This window comes from Capricornis sumatraensis, chromosome 11 (genome assembly GCF_032405125.1).
Source record: "Capricornis sumatraensis isolate serow.1 chromosome 11, serow.2, whole genome shotgun sequence".
NCBI lineage: Eukaryota > Metazoa > Chordata > Mammalia > Artiodactyla > Bovidae > Capricornis > Capricornis sumatraensis.
This window is the reverse complement of record NC_091079.1, coordinates 85,124,370-85,140,992: the sequence shown is the minus strand read 5'-3', so window position 1 is coordinate 85,140,992 and position 16,623 is coordinate 85,124,370. Positions and strand designations below refer to the sequence as shown.

Below are 16,623 nucleotides of genomic sequence, written 5' to 3'. Positions count from 1 at the left end.
GCTTCCCTGTCCATGGGATTTTCCAGGCAAGAATACTGGAGTGGGTTGCCATTTCCTTCTCCAGGGGATCTTCCCCACTCAGGAATCGAACTTGCGTCTCCTGTGTTGGCAGGCAGATTCTTTACCCCTGAGCCAGTTGGGAAGCCCCTATTTTTAGTTGGGTATCAGCAATTTCATATGACTCAGCCTAACTTCATTTCCCTTTGACCCTCCATGGCCCTCTAGCTATACATATTTTTTTTTTATTGGAGTATAATTGCTTTACAATGTGGTGCTAGTTTCTGCTGTACAAAGAAGTGAATCAGCCATATGTGAAGTGCTAAGTCACTTCAGTCATGTCCAACTCTTTACAACCCTGTAGAGTATAGTCTGCCGGGCTCCTCTGACCATGGGGCTCTCCAGGCAAGAGTACTGAGTGGGTTGCCATGCCCTCCTCCAGGGGATCTTCCCAACCCAGGGATTGAACCTGAGTCTTGTACCTCTCCTCCACTGGCAGGCAGGTGCTTTTCCCCTAGTATTGCCTGGGAAGCCCCATATGTATACATATATTCCCTCCCTTTTGGCCCTCTCTCTGAACCCCCTCCCAACCCACCCATCAAGGTCATCACAGAGCACAGAGCTGAGCTTCCTGCGCTTTATAGCTGGTTCCCACTAGCGATCTATTTTACACATGGTAGTGTAGAAATGTCAATCCCAGTCTCTTAATTTATTGATGATGGCATTTATGTAGAACTGTCTTGTCCAACCAAAGGCTGTAAACCCCCCCTGAGGGCAGGGCCTGCAGCTTGTTTCTCTTTGGGTCGTGCTTGCTCCTTCACTGTGTAGCTTCTGGATGACTGTTTGCTGGAGGATGAAGTTAGAGAAGGCATTGTTGCCCTAACGTCCCACCTCTTCCCTTTCAGCGGTCCACGTGTGCAGCATCCTGGAGCATAACTGCGCCCACTTCTGCATCAACACGCCGGGCTCGTACGTCTGCAGGTGCAAGCAAGGCTACATCCTCAACTCGGATGAGAAGACCTGCAGAAGTAAGATTGCTTTGCTGATGTGTCCGTTCTGTCCTCCTCGGCTTTCTCGTGCTTTCTTCTTTTATCTGGGCCCATTTAACTCACCTGTGACCCCCACCCAACCGAGTCATCATTTCCCTGAAGAACAGAAACAAGGTTGTCTAAGACGCATATTTTGTCCTGCCCCCCACTCAGCCTTCACAGCACTAAGGCTAGAGCCGGGCACACAGTAGGCCATCAGGAAGGGTTTGGAAGCTCGCTGGAGGCTCCTTCTCAGAAATAGCTTCCTTGGATTCTTGAGCTACTATCCTTGACTTCCAAGCTGTTCTTTAGGGGGATCCGCTGAAGAGCCTTTTCATCCGTGGTCTTTATGAACTGTGCCCTTGTCACCTAAAGGGGGTCTGGCTGCTCACCACCCAAAAGCCAATAAACAGGCCAGGCTGGTGGAAAGGAAAGTTTGCTTTATTTCAAATGCTGGCAAATGGTGGGGGGCAAATGCTGGCAACATCTGTCCAAAGGCCAGCCCCTCCAGGGGCAACCAGTGGGGCAGGAGCTTGTACAGATGGAAGGAGGGGGCTATGCACAGAAACAGCACAATCGGCTCTGACAGTCAGCTTCAAATCGGTCAGGGTGGTAGCGTCATCATGGTCCCATCACTTCGTGGGAAATAGATAGGGAAACAGTGGAAACAGTGACAGACTTTATTTTGGGGCTCCAAAATCACTGCAGATGGTGACTGCAGCCATGAAATTTAAAGACGCTTACTCCTTGGAAGGAAAGTTATGACCAACCTAGATAGCATATTCAAAAGCAGAGACATTACTTTGGCAACAAAGGTCTGTCTAGTCAAGGCTATGGTTTTTCCAGTGGTCATGTATGTATGCGAGAGTTGGACTGTGAAGAAGGCTGAGGACCAAAGAATTGATGCTTTTGAACTGTGGTGTTGGAGAAGACTCTTGAGAGGCCCTTGGACTGCAGGGAGATCCAACCAGTCCATTCTAGGGGAGATCAGTCCTGGGTGTTCTTTGGAAGGACTGATGCTACAGCTGAAACTCCAGTACTTTGGCCGCCTTATGGGAAGAGTTGACTCATTGGAAAAGACTCTGATGCTGGGAGGAAGTGAGGGCAGGAAGAGAAGGGGACGACAGAGGATAAGATGGCTGGATGGTATCACTGACTCGATGGACATGAGTCTGAGTGAACTCTGGGAGTTGGTGATGGACAAGGAGGCCTGGCGTGCTGCGTTTCATGGGGTCGCAGAGTCGGACATGACTGAGCGACTGAACTGAACTGAACTGAATCTTCAGTTCCAGGGTCCATTTGTTCCCATTTCTTTGAGGTCAGTTCTTGGAATTGTGACAGTGTATGTCATGGGTACAGTCTGATCATCATGTAGTTAACTTCTTCACCCTGGTGTGTTAGTATTTATAAGACAGCTCACAGGATATGGCTCAGAATATTATCTGTAGTCCTTGAGAAGGAACTAAAGGTCCTTGACTATACTTAACGACTATAGTATTATTTGGTCTCCTTTGACTGTTCTCTTTTGTTTCTGTATTTCTCATTTCTCTGATTGAACTTATTCGTTGACCAAAGTTTTCTACAGAGAAAAGGCAGGCAGAGGACATGGGGTGGTGGAGGGAGGGGGCAAAGACCATAGGGTCCTGCTCTGTTTCACCCTGAGGAGTTGTTTCTGTATTTTTTTTTTTAATCTTCCTTGAAGCATGGATTTAGGGTGAGTTATTAATGTTGGCTGGGAATGATTATTCAAGTTCTGTTTTAGAAGAGTGCAGGAATCTAATTGGTCTGGTGAGGGACGCTTTATAGGTCTCCTAAATAAAAAAGGGCAAACAGATATAAAGTGTTAATAGAATTCACATTCTCTTTTTTTGGCCAAACCCCCATACTGGACAATATACTGACATTAGAGCCGCATGAGGTAATCCGCCTCTTAGAGGAGAGAATTACACATACGTTGAGTGTTGTGCCTATACTTTTTTTTTCAAGTTATAAATAAAGACATTAATAGCCTAGAAAACAACCAGACTTCCTCAGGACATGAAGGAGACCAGCCCACGTGGAGGCAAATAAAACTCAGCAAATCTGACATGTAGGTCATGTAATGCGTAATTGTGATTATACTGCATGGTAAGTAATTAAGCCCTAATGGAAAGCAGTTTGCACAAATGGCTGTAATTAGTATCACGTTTATGGAGCCAAACCACATTTTCCTTTTGTCTTCTCACTTTTCAGTGGGTTGAGAGTGGTTGGCTAGGGGCCTCCCTGCCCCCGCAAGATTAGGGAACATCTGCTCGACTCCTCCGGTTGGTGGCCTGTAGAAGCAAAAAGCACCCAGACTCTGTGAGCCCCCCCAGGGGAGGGGTCCCTGTGTTCTCCAGCTGCTCCCAGAACCCAGGATCCCAGGTTGCTTGTTGAGTGGAGCCTGAATCATCCTGGTCTTCCGCTTGAATCCCTGACCCTTCTTTGGTTTTCACAACGAAAATCACTTATACCATATGCTCATGGGTTGAATAGAATTTACTGGAGGACTGAGGGAGCTCAGGCAGAGTCACCTCACACACTGCTCAGCAAACAAGCTAAACATCTCAGACATGCCCTGTCCTCTCCAGGAGCCTCCCCCCACTCTCCCCCTCCCACCCCAGCAGGGTTTCTCTGCAGAGCACTTTGCTAACTCCTGTCCTGCGCTTCCCTTCTTTCAGTTCAGTTCAGTTGCTCAGTCATGTCTGACTCTTTGCGACCCCATTGGACTACAGCACTCCAGGCCTCCATGTTCATCACCAACTCCCGGAGCTTACTCAAACTCATGTCCATCACATCAGTGATACCATCCAGCCATCTCATCCTCTGTTGTCCCCTTCTCCTCCTGCCTTCAATCTTTCCCAGCATCAGGGTCTTTTCCAATGAGTCAGTTCTTCGCATCAGGTGCCCAAAGTATTGGAGTTTCAGCTTCAGCATCAGTCCTTCCAATGAATATTTAGGACTGATTTCCTTTAGGATGGACTGGTTGGATCTCCTTGCAGTCCAATGGGCTCTCAGGAAATTCTTGCCTTTGTCTCCTGCTCCCTTGATCTGCTGGGATCCCGGCATGTGCCAGGATCCGTTTTCCATGCTCTGGCTTAGTCAATCCAGAGATATCTTGAGATCAGCAAATGAAACATAAAAAGTTCTCCCCCTGATGTCATGAGCAGGCCTTCCCCACACACCAGGTTTGCCAGACCCCTTGCCTGGCCCTCAAGTTCTGAGGCCCCAAGCTCTCCCGGGTCTGGGGCCTGGGTTCTCTCCAGTTCTGGGGCTGTGGGTGCATCACACGGCATGAGGCAGAAACTGTCTGGGCTTCTGACATACTGACCAGGTGGAGGGGCGGGGAGGCCCAGCTCGGAGGGGCCTGAGCCCAGGCGGTGGTTCTCAAGCTTCAGTACCGGGGGAAGAGACACCCAGGAAGCTGACCCCTGACCCCGCCCACCTCCCGGCGCCCCCAGATTGATAGTCAGCAGGTCTGGGTGGGACCTTGGCATCTGCATTTGCTATGAACTTCTCCCATCCAAGTACTAACCAGGCCCGACCCTGCTTAGCTTCCGAGATCAGACGAGATTGGGCGCATTCAGGGTGGTATGGCTGCAGACTGTTGTGAACTTCTGACCTAGGTTGCTGCTGCCATGGTTTGAGATTCCCTAGCTTCAGCCAGCCAAGGCAGTTGGGAGGGAATGGAGCAGGGTAGGAGGGGAGTAGGGCTCAGCTGTCCCAAGTGACTCCACCCCCCGTCCCAAGTGACCCCGCCCCCTTGTCCCAGCTGACCCCGCCCCTCGTCCAAACTGACCCCGCCCCCATCCTAGCTGATTCCGCCCTCCGGTCACCTGGAAGCAGAGGAACTACCTTCATTGTCGGCGCCAGACTTACCTTAATATGTCCAGTCAAAAAGAGCATTTTCTCTCTCTCCCAGGAAAAGATCATAATAATGACTCTTGTTTGCCCACCTGAAATTGTACACCAGCGGGCCTTGTGGAAGGATGAAGGCCTTCAGAGTCTGCGGACCCTGACATTCAACCCTCTCAGTTTCAACCGTGACATTCTAGCTGTATGTCACCCTGAGCTGGTGATTTAACTCCTTGACTCAGCTTCCTCACCCACAAGATGGGAAGGGTGGTGACAAACCATCAACTGATCCTTGTCAGCCCCTGAGTTTGGTCTGGTGGACAGTTCAAAGTTGTGCCGAGGGGAGTCTGGGCCAGACTCTGACCTCTGTTTCTGGGCTGCTCTCTGCCAACACGGAGAGGAACTCTCTGGACCTGGAGAGGAATGAGACACAGCCCTTTCCAGCTTTGAGCCTTTAAGATGTGCCAGGCCCTGGGAGGTCCTGGCAGTCCAGTGGTTAAGACTCTACACTTCCTCTTCAGTGGACATGGTTTGATCCCTGGTCAGGGAACTAAGATCCTGCAAGCTATTCAGCATGAAAAAAGCCGGAGGGGGAGGGGGGTGAAAAAAAAAAAACCTTCTAGAAATGAAATAGTACCTAAAACATCAATATTCCTGCTCTCTTAAAGTTACATTCTTGCATAGAAGTCAAATAAATGACCAAGATAACTGCAGCCCAAAGTGATTGCAGCCCCTGCTTAGCCCAGTATGCTACACACAAGGTCAGGACTAACTATAATCACTTACTAAGTGTTTATACCGTGTGCCAGGAGCTCTCCTGAGTGTTCTATATTTGTTATCTCATTAATTCTGACATCAAGCTCTTAAAGTAGGTTTAGCATTTTATTTTACAGATAAGGAAAATGAATGCCAGAAAGGTTAGACAATTTACTTGAGGTCATAGGGCTAGTAATGAGACCAAGCCAGAACCCTGTTCCATTAGGTGTGACTGCATGGTCCTGGCTTTTGCCCATCATTCGATGCTTGCCAGCGTCGCTTGTCCCATGATCCTTGAGGTGGCAAGCAGTCCTGCAGCCAGAGACACTCCTCCAAGCACAAGAGGACAGGCAAGTTCAAAGCACTCACTTATCTCAGGAGACTCAGAACCAGTTCACCAGGTCTGACATTCAAATGATTGTCATTCCCACAAGTTCACTACTAACTCCTGTGATTCTGTCATGTACAGGATGATTGTGAGAGGCGATGGCCTTCAAACACACACATACACACACGCTATAGTTGCCATTTTCTAGTCATACCCTGCCTGTGTGGAGATAGGAGGCAGACATTGCTGAGTCATAGGTTCTTCAAGTGGAAACAGACCTTGTCTATCAGACTGTTAGCGTCCTCTCCCCCTTAGCCCAGGAATTCTGTTTCTCCCTGGTGTCCCAGAGTGATGGTGCCTATCCATCCATCATCACCCATCTGGAACGCAGATCATTACAAAGCACCCGTATCCCACCTCCAAGGTAGCTTGGGTCAGTGGTTGAGCTGAAATCCTACTCTTTGTAATTCCCACCTTTGATCCTATTTCTGAAGGATCATATACTGAAGTGTATGGCCAACTGAAGCCATATACTAAAAAGTTTATTTCCTTTTCCAGCTAAAAAGAGAAGCCCTTTGATTACTGAAGAATGTAATCGCCCCACCTCATTTAATTTTCTCTTTTTCAGGGGAGGCATGAACACATCTTTAGGTGACCTGGATTTGGGTCTCTTCATTGTCCAAACAACCCTTTTTTGGACATCAGTTAGTCAGAGTCTCAAAATATGCCCCTTTATTTAAAGACAAGATCAAGTACATTAAATAATTTTACCTTTAACATTTTGTCCATACCATATGAGCTATTTGGAATGTACTGGAGGCAACACTGTAAGATTCTTCGGTCTCCAAAGAGTCTTCCCCATCCAAAGCCATAAGATATACATAAAAGCATTACCAAGTGCATAACCCATATGGGCTCAATAGAAGTTTATGTTCTTCTCTTTCCCCATTTAAAAATGTGAGGGGGAGTTGGAATCCTCATGAAATGCGCCTGTCTTCATTTATCTCTTTTCCTCCACCATTCCCCTACCCTTGAATTCTTTTCTCATTAACAAGAACAAACTTTATCTTATTTTAAAAAAATAAGGAATTTTCCCTTTTTGTCTCCCTTCTGGAATATTTAATCTGTCTGGAAGAATAATGAAAATGCAACACTTAGAAAACTTTACTTGGCAAGAAAATGTAAACTTTCTTGTCCAGCTCTCTCATTTTTTCTCAAGAAACATATCAAATGCATTTTACAGTTTTATTGTTCAGATATGTTCCTGAGATTATTTTCCCAAGTTATATAAGCAACTTAATAGCTTTTATATTACAGTTTAATCAAAGGACATGATCCCTTTGATGTGACAGAGAAACAGCCACATTATTAAAAACAGAAAATAAAGCAATAAGCAACATTTCTCATGAATGTGAATGAAAAAAATTCTTAAAAACTTCTCAAATAGAATCTGTACCAAGTAGGATTTAGTACAAGCATTGGTTTAACATCAATAATTAAAAATCAATAATTAAGGCTTCCCTGGCTGGTAAGTGGTAAAGAATCCACCTGCCAGTGCAGGAGACGTGGGTTCCATCCCTGATCTGGGAAGATCCCATGTACCACAGAGCAACTAAGCCTGTGCGCCACGACTGCTGACCCTGTGCTCTAGAGCCCAAGAGGTGCAACTTCTGGGCCCACATACTGAAGCTACTGAAGCTGGCGTGCCCTAGCGCCCATGTTATGCAACAAGAGAAGCCACTGCAAGGAGAAGCCCGAGCACCGCAGCTACAGAGCTGTCCCACTCACCACAAGTAGAGAAAAGGTCCAGTACAGCCAAAGGCAAATAAGTGAAGCTTTTTAAAAAATGAATTAATATATGACTGATATTTTACATAGAAAAATTGTAAGCGTGCCACCAGAAAACTGCTAGAACCCATTAACAACTTTGGTTGTTCAAGGCAATCTACAGACTCAATGCAATTCCTATTAAAATACCAATGGCTTTTTTTTTTGAACTAAAACAAATAATTTTAAAATTTGTATAGAAACACAAAGACCATCAATGGTCAAACAATCTTAAAAAAGAAGACAAGAACTAGAGGAATTATACTCCCTGGTTTAAGACTATGTTAAAAAGCTGTAGTAATTAAAACAATATGTAATCTCTCTCTCTCCTCTCTCTCTATCTCACACACACACACACAAACCTCACAGACTGATGGAACAGAATAGGTAGTCCAGAAATAAACCCATGTACTTATGGTCAGTTAATCTATGACAGAAGAGATAAGAATATACAGTGGAGAAAAAAGAGTTTCTTATAAGTGGTGCTGGGAAAACTGGACATCTACATGTAAAAGAATGAAATTAAAACATTCTCTAACACACCATACAAAAATAAATGCAAAATGGATTAAAGACCTAAATGTTAGATCAGAACCACAGAACCACTCCTAGAGGAAAACATAGACAGAACATAAATCATAGCAATTTTTTTTTGAATCTGTCTCCTAAAGTTAAGAAAATAAAAGCAAAAATAAACAAATGGGATCTAATTAAACTTAAAAGTTTTGTACAGTTAAAGAAAAGACAAAACAAAAAGACAACCTTCAGAATGGGAGTAAATATTTGCAAATGATATGACTGATAAGGAGTTACTATCTAAAATACATAAACAGCTCATGCAACTCAACATCAAAACAAACAAACAACTGAAGTGAAAAAAGAAAAAAAATGGGCAGACCTGAATAGCCATTTTTCCAAAGAGGACAGGCAGATGGCAAACAGGCTCATGTAAAGATGCCCAACATTGCTAGTCATTAGGGAATTGTAAGTCAAATTCACAATGAGATATCACCTTGTATCTGTCAGAATGTCTATCATCAAAAAAGAAAAAGAAAAAAACCCCACAAATAATAAACACTGGTGAGGATGTAAGGGAAAAGGAATCCTGTTAGTGTAGCCACTGTGGAAAACAGTATAGAGGGTTCTCAAAAAACTAAAAACAGAACTATATATGATCGAGCAATTCCACTCCTGGGTGTACATTGTAAAGAGACAAAAACACTAATTCAAAAAGATGTATGCACTCTGTTTTTCATAGCAGCATTATTTACAGTTGCCAAGGTATGGAGGCAACCTAAGTGTCCATCAGCAGATGAATGAATAAAGAAAATGTGGTATACACACACAATGGAATACTTCTCAGCCTTAAAAAGGATTAAATCTTATCATTTGCAACAACATGAATGGACCTGGAGACTTTTATGTTAAGTGAAATAAGCCAGACAGAAAGACAAATACTGGATGATATCACTGATATGCGGAATCTAAAAATGTACAACAAACTAGTGACTATAATAAGAAAAGAAACAGACTCACGGGTATAAAGAACCAATTAGTGGTTACCCATGGGGTGAGGGGAAGGGGAGGGGTAAATAGGGATAGGAGATTAAGGGATACAAACTATTGTGTATAAAATAAACTGCAAGGATATATTGTACAACACGGGGAATATAACCAATATTTTATAACTTTAAAAATTGTGAATCCCTATATTGTATACTTGCACATATTAACTATACTTACACAATATTGATTATACTTCAATAAAAATTAATATAATTTAATTTACCATATTAATAGCCTAAAAAAATGTAAAATCATAAGATCATTTTAACAGATGTCCAAAAAGCATTGGCCAACACCCAATGTTCATTCATGATAAAACACTCTCCAATAAACTAGAAATAAAAGGGAAATTCCTCAACCTGATAAAAAAACATATATGAAAAGACCTAGAGTTAACATCTTGGAAAATATCATGACGCTGGAAAAGATTGAGGGCAGGAGGAGAAGGGGGCAACAGAGGAAGAGATGGTTGGATGGCATCATCAACTCAATGGACATGAGTCTGAGCAAACTCAAGGAGATAGTGAAGGACAGGGAAGCCTGGCATGCTACGGTCCATGCGGTCAAAAGAGTCAGACATGACTGAGTGACTGAACAACAGGAGTTAACATCATACCCAAGAGTAAAAGACTAAGTGCTTTCCATTTAAGATAAGGAACAAAAAAGTATGTCCTTTGCCATACTTCCATTCAGTGTTGGACTGGATGTCTTAACTGATACAATAAATCATATAATTATAATAATTATATGAAATAAAAAGAAGTTAGAAATGAATACAGATTGGAAAGGAAAAAGTAAAACTGTCCTTACAGACTATTTGACTGCATATGTAGAAAAGCTAATAGAATCTTCAAAAAATCTCCAAAATTTATTAATGAATTCAGCAAGGTTGCAAGATAAAAGGTCAATATACAAAATTGTTTGATTGTATTTATTTATTTATTTTAATTGGAGGCTAATTACTTTACAATATTATAGTGGTTTTCGCCATACACTGACATGAATCAGCCATGGGTGTACATGTGTTCCCCATCCTGAGCCCCACTCCCACCTCCCTCCCCATCCCATCCCTCAGGGTAATCCCAGTGCGCAGCCCTGAGCACCTTGTCTCATGCATCGAACCTGGACTGGCGATCTGTTTCATGTATGATAATATACATGTTTCAGTGCTATTCTCTCATTATTATATACTGCAACAAAAATCTGAAATAGACATTTTAAAAGTTTTACAATAGTATAAGAAATATAGAAATTAGAGATAAATTAGCAAAACGCGGCATGATCTATACATTGACAAATACAAAGGATGTCTGCAGGAATTAAAGAAGACTGAAAGAAATGGAAAGATCAGCAAATCATCAAATAGAAGACTTACTATTGCTTAGATGTGAATCCTTTCTAAAATGATCTATAGATTTAAAGCAATCCCTATCAAAATCCTAGCAGACATTTTTGAGTAGAAACTGATGACCTGATTCTAAAATATAGATGAAAATTAAAAAAAAAAACAATTGAATACTCAAATAAAATCAATGCTTATTACTCACAATAGTTATAGTTTATAAGTCTCTGTGAACATTAAACTAGTGGTTACTGGATTATGGTTCCTAGGGGAAATATAGAGTTAGTTTCCTGCAAGTCTCTGGCCACAGTTCAGTTCAGTACAGTTGCTCAGTCGTGTCCAACTCTTTGCAACCCCATGAATCGCAGCACACCAGGCCTCCCAGTCCATCATTAACTCCCGGAGTTCACTCAGACTCATGTCCATCGAGTCAGTGATGCCCTCCAGCCATCTCATCCTCTGTTTTCCCCTTCTCCTCCTGCCCCCAATCCCTCCCAGCATCAAAGTCTTCTCCAGTGAGTCAACTCTTCCCATGAGGTGGCCAAAGTACTGGAGTTTCAGCTTTAGCATCATTCCTTCCAAAGAAATCCCAGGGTTGATCTCCTTCAGAATGGACTGGTTGGATCTCCTTGCAGTCCAAGGGACCCTCAAGAGTCTTCTCCAACACACAGTTCAAAAGCATCAATTCTTTGGTGCTCAGCCTTCTTCACAGTCCAACTCTCACATCCATACATGACTACTGGAAAAACCATAGCCTTGACTAGATGGACCTTAGTCGGCAAAGTAATGTCTCTGCTTTTGAATATGCTATCTAGGTTGGTCATCACTTTTCTTCCAAGGAGCAAGCGTCTTTTAATTTCATGGCTGCAGTCACCATCTGCAGTGATTTTGGAGTCCCCCAAAATAAAGTCTGACACTGTTTCCACTGTTTCCCCATCTATTTCCCATGAAGTGATGGGACCAGATGCCATGATCTTCGTTTTCTGAATGTTGAGCTTTAAGCCAACTTTTTCACTCTCCTCTTTTACTTTCATCAAGAGGCTTTTTAGTTCCTCTTCACTTTCTGCCATAAGGGTGGTGTTATCTGCATATCTGAGGTTATTGATATTTCTCCTGGCAATCTTGATTCCAGCTTGTGTTTCTTCCAGTCCAGCATTTCTCATGATGTACTCTGCATATAAGTTAAATAAGCAGGGTGACAATATACAGCCTTGATGTACTCCTTTTCCTATTTGGAACCAGTCTGTTGTTCCATGTTCAGTTCTAACTGTTGCTTCCTGACCTGCATACAGATTTCTCAAGAGGCAGGTTAGGTGGTCTGGTATTCCCATTTCTTTCAGAATTTTCCACAGTTTATTGTGATCCACACAGTCAAAGGCTTTGGCATAGTCAATAAAGCAGAAATAGATGTTTTTCTGGAACTCTCTTGCTTTTTCCATGATCCAGCGGATGTTGGCAATTTGATCTCTGGTTCCTCTGCCTTTTCTAAATCCAGCTTGAACATCAGGAAGTTCACGGTTAATGTATTGCTGAAGCCTGGCTTGGAGAATTTTGAGCATTCCTTTACTAGCGTGTGAGATGACTGCAATTGTGTGGTAGTTTGAGCATTCTTTGGCATTGCCTTTCTTTGGGATTGGAATGAAAACTGACCTTTTCCAGTCCTGTGGCCACTGCTGAGTTTTCCAAATTTGCTGGCATATTGAGTGCAGCACTTTGACAGCATCATCTTTCAGGATTTGAAATAGCTCCACTGGAATTCCATCACCTCTACTAGCTTTGTTCATAGTGATGCTTTCTAAGGCCCACTTGACTTCACATTCCAGGATGTCTGGCTCTAGATGAGTGATCACACCATCGTGATTATCCAGGTCATGAAGATCCTTTTTGTACAGTTCTTCTGTGTATTCTTGCCATCTCTTCTTAATATCATCTGCTTCTGTTAGGTCCATACCATTTCTGTCCTTTATCGAGCCCATCTTTGCATGAAATGTTCTCTTGGTATCTCTAATTTTCTTGAAGAGATCTCTAGTCTTTCCCATTCTGTTCTTTTCCTCTATTTCTTTGCATTGATTGCTGAAGAAGGCTTTCTTATCTCTTCTTGCTATTCTTTGAAACTCTGCATTCAGATGCTTATATCTTTCCTTTTCTCCTTGGCTTTTCACTTCTCTTCTTTTCACAGCTATTTGTAAGGCTTCTCCAGACAGCCATTTTGCTTTTTTGCATTTCTTTTCCATGGGGATGGTCTTGATCCCTGTCTCCTGTACAATGTCATGAACCTCATTCCATAGTTCATCAGGCACTCTATCTATCAGGTCTAGGCCCTTAAATCTATTTCTCACTTCCACTGTATAATCATAAGGGATTTGATTTAGGTCATACCTGAATGGTCAGGGGTTTTCCCTGTTTTCTTCAATTTAAGTCTGAATTTGGTAATAAGGAGTTCATGATCTGAGCCACAGTCAGCTCCTGGTCTTGTTTTTGTTGACTGTATAGAGCTTCTCCATCTTTTGCTGCAGAGAATATAATCAATCTGATTTCGGTGTTGACCATCTGGTGATGTCCATGTGTAGAGTCTTCTCTTGTGTTGTTGGAAGAGGGTGTTTGCTATGACCAGTGCATTTTCTTGGCAAAACTCTATTAGTCTTTGCCCTGGTTCATTCCTCATTCCAAGGGCAAATTTGCCTGTTACTCCAGGTGTTTCTTGACTTCCTACTTTTGCATTCCAGTCCCCTATAATGAAAAGGACATCTTTTTTGGGTGTTAGTTCTAAAAAGTCTTGTAGGTCTTCATAGAACTGTTCAACTTCAGCTTCTTCAGCGTTACTGGTTGGGGCATAGACTTGGATCACTGTGATATTGAATGGTTTGCCTTGGAAATGAACAGAGATCAGTCTGTCATTTTTGAGATTGCATCCAAGTACTGCATTTCGGACTCTTTTGTTGACCCTGATGGCTACTCCATTTCTTCTGAGGGATTCTTGCCTGCAGTAGTAGATATAATGGTCATCTGAGTTAAATTCACCCATTCCAGTCCATTTTAGTTCGCTGATTCCTAGAATGTCGACGTTCACTCTTGCCATCTCCTGTTTGACCACTTCCAATTTGCCTTGATTCATGGATCTGACATTCCAGGTTCCTATGCAATATTGCTCTTTACAACATCAGACCTTGCTTCTATCACCAGTCACATCCACAGCTGGGTATTGTTTTTGCTTTGGCTCCAACCCTTCATTCTTTCTGGAGTTATTTCTCCACTGAACTCCAGTAGCATATTGGGCACCTACTGACCTGGGGAGTACGTCTTTCAGTATCCTATCATTTTGCCTTTTCATACTGTTCATGGGGTTCTCAAGGCAAGAATACTGAGTGGTTTGCCATTCCCTTCTCCAGTGGACCACAATGTGTCAGACCTCTCCACCATGACCCACCCGACTTGGGTTGCCCCGTGGGCATGGCTTAGTTTCATTGAGTTAGACAAGGCTGTGGTCCTAGTGTGATTAGATTGACTAGATTTCTGTGAGTATCTGGCCACAATATTTCACAAATCAATACAGAACCTTATTTTAGGGGTGTTTCTGTTTAAAGACACCTTAGTGATTCCCTGGTGGCTCAGACAGTAAAGCGTCTGCCCGCAATGTGGGAGACTTGGGTTGGATCCCTCGGTTGGGAAGGTCCCTTGGAGAAGGAAATGGCAGCCCACTCCAGTACTCTTGCCTAGAAAATTCCATGGATGGAGGAGCCTGGTGGGCTACAGTCCATGGGGTCACAAAGAGTCAGACACGACTGAGTGACTTCATGACACTACTTTGATCGAGTATACATTGTTGATTTATTGACATTGAACTTACAGCCAACAGCACCGTTACTCATGCCTGAATGAAGCTCATCTAACATTCTTCCTCCCTAAGGCAGAGCATGGCCTTCTTGCCTTAGGGACACCAGACAGCACTTCAACACTACTCGGAGGGGCCGTTTTAAACAGTGAAGTGACCAACAGACAGCACACAAATTCTAAAATTATGGCTTTAAGGGGAGCACAAAAAAGATACTTGTTTATAGCATGAGTGCCAAAACAAGAAGGCAGAGCACTGTTTGACTTTCACTAGGAAAGTGCAGTGGCTCAATAGTTTCACCACTCTGCACAGATCCATGAATGACCACGAAAATGCCCAAGTATCGATACTAGGTTCCCAGTACCTTTTATAAAGTAGGTCAATTGGCAAGTCTGGAATCTGCAAATAATGAGAATCAAGTAAAACTTTGAGAAAAATAAAGTTGGAGGGATCAAATTATCTTAAGACTGACTATAAAGCAATGGTAATCAAAGCAGTGTGGTAGTCATGTAACAGTGGACATCACTGGCACAGAATAGAGTCCAGAAGCAGACCCACACATTTTGGTGAAATGATTTTTGACAAAAATGCCAAGGAAATTCATTGGAAAAGAATAATGTCATCAACTAATGGTGTTACAACAATTGGATTGCCATGTGTAAAAAAAAAATGGACCTTGACCCTTACCTCATACCATATACAAAAATTTATTTGAAACTGATTTTAAATGTTAATATAAAGGAGAAACATATAAATGTCTAGATAAAAATGTAGGGAAAAAATTGATGACCCTGGGTTTGGCAAGGATTTTTTAAATAGGGCACAGAACACAAAAGAGAAACTCAGTAAATTGAACATCATTAAAATTAAAATATTTGCTTGCAAAATACACTGCTATTAAACTGAAAAGGCAAATCACAGACTGAAATTAAATATATCCAACAAAGGACCTTAGAATTTATAAAGAATTCTTATAACTTTATAATAGGAAAATAAACAGCCCAGTCAAAATGGGCAAAAGATTTGAATAGACACTAAACGAAAGAAAATATACAAAGAAGAGATGCTCAACCTCATTAGTCAAAAAGAAAATACAAATTAAAGCCATAAAAGGATACCCCCACTCTACTTCCACTAGATTGAATACATTTTAAAATGTTGACCATGTCAAGTAATGGCAAAGTTGGAAACAGAGTCATCATTTTTCCTGGCAGGAAGACAAAATGGTTCAACCACTTTGGAAGACAGATTAGAAGTTTCTTACAAAATTAAATATGTACTTCCATGATATCGAACCATTCCACTTTTAGGTATTTACTCAAAAGAAATTAAAGTTTATGTTCAAACCAGGATTTGAGCAGATGTTTACTTGTAATAAGCCAAAACTGGAAACAACTCAAATCAAATCAAAACAACTCAAATCATCAACAGGTGAACTGATAACAAACTGTGAGACATGCATACAGTGTAATACTACTGGGCAATGAAAAGAATGAACTATTGACACATGTTGGAGAAGGAAATGGCAAGCCACTCCAGTGTTCTTGCCTGGAAAATTCCATGGACAGAGGAGCCTGGCAGGCTACAGGCCATGGGGTCGCCGCAGAGTCAGACATGACTGAGCGAGTGAGCACAGCACACTGACATGCAGCAGGCTGGATGAACGTCAAGGCAGCCCTGGTGAATGAAAGAAACAAGACCAGAAAAAGAGCACATACTGTAGGGTTCCATTTATATGAAATGTTAGGGAATGGTAACTTATCTGTGTGATACAGATCAGCAGATGAGTGGCTGCCTGGGACCAGGGGGAGGGATGGGGCAGGTGGAGGGACTACCAATGGCAACTAGGAAACTGGGGATCTGGAGGTGATGGGTATGTTATCTTGATTATGGTGATGATATGTTGCTATGTCAAATGTATCAGATTGTATACACGAAACATGTGTAGTTTATGGTATAGTTTATATAGACACACACATACACACAGAACAATGTGGTTTGGGAAGGTAAGTGGTACTGAGAAGGCTTCAAGAGAAGAGATTAGAGAGTCATGGAACAATCAGGGCTTGGGGAG

General features: G+C 42.6%; 1 protein-coding gene across 2 annotated transcripts in view; it reads left to right on the top strand.

Annotated features, from left to right (window-relative positions):
• The window catches only part of MATN2 (matrilin 2), a 149,614-nt gene that overhangs the window by 45,903 nt on the left and 87,088 nt on the right, over positions 1–16,623 (top strand). For both annotated transcript variants that reach the window (XM_068983540.1, XM_068983539.1), the window contains exon 3: positions 903–1,025. In XM_068983540.1, the coding sequence (XP_068839641.1) occupies positions 903–1,025 (123 nt within the window). The remainder of the gene's footprint in view (positions 1–902; positions 1,026–16,623) is intronic.